Source organism: Pollachius pollachius (assembly GCF_949987615.1).
Source record: "Pollachius pollachius genome assembly, chromosome: 2".
NCBI lineage: Eukaryota > Metazoa > Chordata > Actinopteri > Gadiformes > Gadidae > Pollachius > Pollachius pollachius.
Window position 1 is genome coordinate 32187357 of NC_136935.1, and position 6983 is coordinate 32194339.

Sequence of the window (6983 nt, forward strand, 5' to 3'; positions counted from 1 at the left end):
AATAATAATAATAATAATAATAATAATAATAATAATAATAATTAGAAGAAGAAGAAGAAGAAGAAGAAGAAGAAGAAGAACAAGAACAAGAACAAGAACAACAACAACAACAACAACAACAACAACAACAACAACAAGGACAAGAAGTAGAAGAACAAGAACAAGAAGAACAAGAACAAGAACAATAGTATAATAGTATAAATAATAATAACAATATACTCCTTATTTTTTATGATAATGATAATAATATTCTAATAACTACATAAATAAAACGGGGGAAAATACCCCAAATAAGGGGGGGGGGGGAGGGGGGGGGGTCCTACTGCGCGTCCTAGTGCGCTATAGGACGTTCTTCAACACCTCTAAGTACAACCAAGATGGCGGTGCCCTTACGGAGGACGTTGATCGCGTTGCATCGAGCAACGTGTAACAATTTAAAGGTATTTATAATCTCTAAACCTCTGATCTACCCGATATATATGTAATGCAAATGCTATTTTTAATTAATTCGTATCTATGTGTAACGTCATGGCGTTTTAACAACCCTTCATTTTTCTATTAGGATGGATGTGTGGACTAACTGTCATATAATATGAGATATGAATAAACCTAAGAATATATTGAATCATGTATTCAGTAATACGAAGTATAACATTACCTATATCTACATGTGAAGTACATCCACACTAAGACATTTTATATTTGGCATTCAAACCGCACATATCATTGCTCTCGTTTGGATGGTAAAGGCAAACTACTATGTTAAATACTGAATCTTAATTGTTTAGGATTTGTCTTGAGAATAGGGTTGTTAATTCACGTTTGTCTGTCTTGGGATAATAACGTTTTACATCATGTTTATATTGTGAGGTCAAATCGTGATCATATCGGGGTCCAGATATAAGCTCGTCTCCAAAATGGTAATCTCCAAATTGCCCTGAAACGTTGCTATTTAATCTAAAGTAAGAACATATATTTTTCTTTTTATAAATATCAAATTTCGAGGTATAAAATATGTGATTTAAAAGTATGAACACCCTAAATCTACGATGTCAACCAAACCTTTTCTTTGACATGGTTTGCTTATTCGATATTCAACAATCATGTTAACCTTGAATATTTTTCGAATTCCTTATCAGCTTGGAAAGGTAAAATGGCTGCTCAATTTTAAGATGTGGACTCGGTCAAAACCGGTCAAATTGTCCCGTGCAATATCCTACTCCTTCCTATGGCTCACCCAGCTTCTGTCTCAGGACCATGGCTTCTTACACAGAATGAACCCTGTGTTTCAGAGTGCTGATGGCTGGGTGGATGTGCGGCAGCCTCACCCGCTGGTTGTGCCGGTCCGGGGGAAGAAACGCCACTTCATCCCCCCAGCCGTGGGGATTAAGGAGAAGACCAAGGCCGACCCAGAGGCCCGGGCCCGGGCCGCTGGCCTCGTCTTCCGCCAGCAGTACGTGGAGCGATCCATCAACATCTCCTGCACAGGTAGCTCCACCCAGAACACCACCTAGTGTCTGTTACGCCACCCATCACCCAGACACTGCAAACATAACCCACAACACCACCCTGTCTCTGTTGCACCACCCACCACACAGACACTGGTAACACCACCTAGTCTCTGTTATGCCACCCATCACCCAGACACTGCAAACATAACCCACAACACCGCCCTGTCTCTGTTGCACCACCCACCACACAGACACTGGTAACACCACCTAGTCTCTGTTACGCCACCCATCACCCAGACACTGCAAACATAACCCGCAACACCACCCTGTCTCTGTTGCACCACCCACCACACAGACACTGGTAACACCACCTAGTCTCTGTTACACCACCAAGCCACTGATAACCCAAGCCATCTCCCACACTGGTAAAACCAGCCAGAACGCCACCAAGTCCCTGTTACCCCACCCAGACATCGGTTACACCACGCATATACTAGTAACCAACCATTAGCTGGGACTTTCGGCTAGAATTCAAATTTGAAATTCACACACTGATTAAAGGAGGAAATCTAATTCCCTTTGAATCAATTAAGCAGTGCTTTAAGCGATTTGCACTCAGAAAATCATTCAACTTAATACTTCAAAAAGGTCAGAAAAGGACATTCTTCGTTGACAAACACTAAATTTAGCCTCTTCCACTCTCTCGTTCTCTCTGTTTCTATATCTATCACTCTATCCTTGTCTTTCCTCTCTTTTGCTCTCTCTCTCTTCCTTTCAGCGGGTATCTTTGACCCCTACATCCCTCCCGAGGGGGACGCCAGGCTCTCCACCCTCTCCAGGGAGGGGCTGAAGCAGCGGACGGAGCAGCTGAGACAGAGTGCTGCCTCCCAGCTAGCGTATGTAGCTTAGCGTTACCTTCATAAGCACTAGCCATCTCAGGGATCCCAAACCTAGTCAACCGTGACCCAATTTTTAGGTCTGAAAATCCTCTGCCTTATGCTGTTGAGCATGTTTCCTTGAACCTTTTTTTTTTTAACCAACAGTTTTCTGCCCGTTGGCCAGGTGAATGTTTGTTTTCTTGTGGCTATGAATCATTTGGTCTGTTTATATATTATTAGAATTTTCATCTAGAATGTCCTGTCAAATATCTAATAGGTTATTTGTAAGCATCTCACGCAACGCAACCCACACAAGATTCTGTCCCCAAGGTTGGAAAAGACTGGTCTTGGCCAACATCTCCTGTTGCTTCTGCAGGGAAGCTTCTAGTTTCTTCATCATCGGTCACATGTCTCAGGTCACATGTCTCAGGCAACATGCTGACTTGCACAACACTAATACTGTAAACAAGAATTGCTCTCTCCACAGAATACGGTGAACTAGACCTAATTCTCTCTCCTCCGAATACTGGAAATAAACCTGACTCCCTACAGAATACTAGAAACTAGACCTGACTCTCTCTACAGAATACTGTAAACCAGACCTGACTCTCTCTACTCAGAATAATGTAAACTAGACCTGACTCTCCCTCTACAGAATACTGTTAACTTGACCTGACTCTCTCTTCAAAGAATACTGTAAACTAGACCTGACTCTCTCCACATAATACTGTAAACTAAACCTGACTCTCTCTCCTCAGAATACTGTAAACTAGACCTGACCCTCTCTCCTCAGAATATTGTTGTAAATTAGACCTGACTCTCTCTCTACAGAATACTGTTAACTTGACCTGACTCTCTCTTTAAAGAATACTGTAAACTAGACCTGTCTTTCTCTCTACAAAATACTGTAAACTAGACCTGACTCTCTCCACATAATACTGTAAACTAGACCTGACTTTCTCCACATAATACTGTAAACTAGACCTGACTTTCTCCACATAATACTGTAAACTAGAGCTGACTTTCTCTCTTCTAAGAATACTGTAAAAGAGACCTGACTCTCTCCACAGGATACGTAAGATCAAAGAGCACGACCCTCTCTTCAATACCAAGACATTTCCAGAACTGGCTCAGGACATCTTCATCCAGGCTCACATGGCCCTCACACAGTAAGAACACTGCATCTCCCTCCCCCTCTTCCTCAACCTCTCCTGCACCCCGCCCCCATCCTCCCCCTCCCCCTCCTACTGTCACAATTGCTCTTCTCAAGTGAGAAAACTAAAACTAAAATTAGGGAATATAGTACAAAATACCTCCAACAAACACCTACAGTAAGGCAACAAATGTATAAAATAAACTAACCGAATGCTAGGATATAGAGTCTAGGAAAAAGAATGGGTGTATTCCTATAATCTATCTGCTCTCTCTGACAACAGGGAATAATGTGAGTGTAAACAAGAAGATTTAAATGCGGTGCCCATGTGTGTTGGCGGACACTGCTTTCTAAGTACATGTTAGCGGCAGGGCTGTGGTTTCCATGGTGATGGCATTCCAGTGAACCGTGATCCGGGCCCACGGTGTAACCGATCGGCGCGCTACTTCTGGGTTGCACTGAATGCTCGGGGTTGATCCGGTTCCTTTATTTTTGCGGCCATTATATCGTTGGACGGTTGAACTGTCACTCTTAATTTGAGGAAACTGAAATAAACATTTACTACATTGACAAAAGCAGATGATTGACCTTTTGAGAGTTGCCATAATAAGTCTGTGCACAGTAAAATGTCTAAATACAATGCATTATTTCTTACACATGCATTGCTCAACCGTTTCAACAGACTATTAGTATCAGTTAAATGTAAAGTCTATTAGCAGGGAGGGGTATGTGGGTCTGTTGATTCTGACTGTTGCTGTCCACACTTCCCTCAGGTTCAACAAGGAGAAGCTACACTCCCTGGTGACAGAGCGGTGCTACCCTGTAAGTTACTCATCATTTACTACTGTTTACTATCATTATGGAAGTTACTAATAATTTACTGATATTATCAGAGTAACCGGACAAACAATCTGGACCTAAACTATATCACTCATCGTCATGAGTGTTATTATTAGTACATTATTACAACACTGTTGTCAATGCGTAATGCACAAGAGAAGGTAGCATCAACCGGCCCATGTGGATCTGGTCCCTCTGCAGGAGATGACCCGGGGGAACCGCCTGAAGACGATCCGATGGAGCTTCGTGGAGTCCCTGGAGCCGCCCCGGGTGGTGCACGCCCGCTGCCCCGACATGGTCACCAAGACCAACCTGTATGGCCAGGTCACCCTGCGAATGCACTCCAGACAGGTGAGGCAGCAGTGCACGCCGAATGAGTAGCACTCCAGACAGGGGAGGCAGGTGTGCACGGTGCGTGCACGTGACCAACGTGAATTTAAGTTTGAATCAGATTATTTCATTACCTGTACAAACAGACTTGCAGGAATTTTGTGAAGTTAACTTGGTTCTATTAGAGGTCGGTATTTGTCAGTGATCTTTGGTGGAGCCCAGGTCAGGAATTTGACTAAATATTCATTTAACGGATGTTTTTATCCAAAGTGACCTACACTTAATTCCGATCAATGTCCTTAAGGAGCAGGGAGGGGTAAGAGGGCATCTTTGTCTAGAAGGGCTACAGCTAGAATGAGGACATTGGGGATTGAACCCAGGACCCTTTGGCTGGGAATCGAGGCCTGACCACTACAATACCCAGGTAGTGAGAGGTGTTGCCGGGCTCCTAACTCTCTGGTTTTCCCCCGCTGCCAGATCCTGGCCCTCTACGACCGCTTCGGGCGCCTCCTGTTGGGCAGCGAGGACGAGCCCAAGGATGTGCTGGAGTACCTGGTCATGGAGAGACACGTGGTCAACCCCTACGGCCGCTGGAGGCTGCACGGCAAGATCGTGCCGGCCTGGGCACCTCCCAAAGACCCCATCATGAAGGTAAGACCCTCCCAGCCACACGGAGCTCCTCCCACATCCCCCTGATTCCTCCCATCTCGTCCCAGCTACTCCCACCTCCTCCTAGAGCTGAGCGTCTGCAGGAAAGGCAAATTCAACGTGACCCTTGTCTCCTATGACAAGGTTTTTTATTTGCACCATCGTTATCCGAAACTTTAGGTTGTTTAGGCTAAATTATAACGGTGTGCAAACCTTTTGGTTAAAATATGAGTTAAGTAACCTTTTAAGTGAATTAAAAACCAACATTGTGAGTCTAAACTGCGTCTTAATTCTCTGCCCTATCAGACGGTTCTGATTCCGGGACCCAAACTGAAGCCCGGAGAGGACTTTGATGCGCTCCAGTTTGAGGTTCCTAAACCCCAGTCTGTGCAGTGGAGCAAGTAGGACTCTAGAGGTCGCCATTCCACCAGGAGTGGGATAACAAGCTGCAGCCAGTGGGAGAGACTCTGCACGGGTCCAGGGCTGCTCCGAACCCGGATAAGGGGAGCCCCTCGTCTGGTTGGGAACGCCGGTTCTCCGTCTCGTGTTCTTGTAAAATACATTTTGCTTGTTGGCGAGTGTTTGACACTCTTCTTTCTCCACACATCAAATTCTGGAAAAACGTGTGTCCAGACATTGTACAGGTTTATTGAGTTGTTTAATACATGTGATACTTGAGGAATACAAAAATAAAATGTCCCATCTGACCCCCACGGTGTCACAGGCTCACTGAGAATATGCAGTGGAATAATCTCTTTCACACAAACACGACAAAATTACATGAGGACAAACATTAGGTTACCGAGATAAGAGTTTGGATGTTGTTGCGTTGGACATTATTTTACACAAGAAAACACACTTTTGCCAAAAAAGTAGATGACACAAAATGCAGAAGCAATCACAAAGCCTTTCCTACCTGTGGACCAACACGTGAGTCTGCCCGTTACTGCACACGGGAAACACCACAAACAACTGATCGTTACTAAAAAGTTTGTTTCTATGGTCATCGCCGTAGAAAACACATTTGGTTATCAGTCATTAGCTTGGTAAAATATAGAGTAACACTTTTAGTGATAGTGATTTTGAAATGGCTGGTAATGGCTAATCACTCTCATGCCAGGGGTTAAAAAAAGGGTCTCTAATTCTCACAGGTCAGAGTGTACCATGTGACACTGGGGCCAGGATAAATGGTGGACAAAATGAAAGTCAAATAAACATTATTTTAATAGGTTTATTTCATCTCCTTATTCCTAGATGTAAAATGTTTAGAGCTCTTCACGCGATATATTCATATTTTCATATTTTTTAAAACATTTACTTTTTATTTTAACTTTTATTTGGATATTTTATATTCGTAATTTAAAACGTTTAATCGTTTAATGAGACCAGCAATATACTTAGTACTTTTGAAAATCAAAATTTATCTGCATAGTTCTGCACAATATTCTCCTGAATACCATACCCGTTAAAATCTTGGCTTTTGATTTAAACTTGAAATCCCTACACCTCCAAAATAACTCTGAAGGTTGTAAAGATGAAGATACCTTTTGAGGACTTCAGTAAGCTGGTTATGCTTGGAGTCGCATTGGCGGAGTGTTATTTATTTCCTTGTTTGTCTTACACAAAATAAAGACCTGTAAAATTTTCTCCATTCGACATGGATTTGATGTTTGGTACATTTAA

The 6983-nt window shown here is 43.1% G+C and overlaps 1 protein-coding gene across 1 annotated transcript; it reads left to right on the forward strand.

The window, feature by feature from the left end:
- Window positions 1-367: 367 nt before the first annotated feature.
- Window positions 368-6742, forward strand: mrpl45 (mitochondrial ribosomal protein L45). Its single transcript, XM_079759003.1, has 8 exons — window positions 368-440; window positions 1293-1488; window positions 2230-2347; window positions 3400-3498; window positions 4256-4304; window positions 4524-4673; window positions 5130-5303; window positions 5607-6742. Exons 1-8 carry the CDS (start codon window positions 378-380, stop codon window positions 5703-5705), a joined length of 948 nt encoding a protein of 315 aa, XP_079615129.1. The 5' UTR covers window positions 368-377; the 3' UTR covers window positions 5706-6742.
- Window positions 6743-6983: the final 241 nt, after the last annotated feature.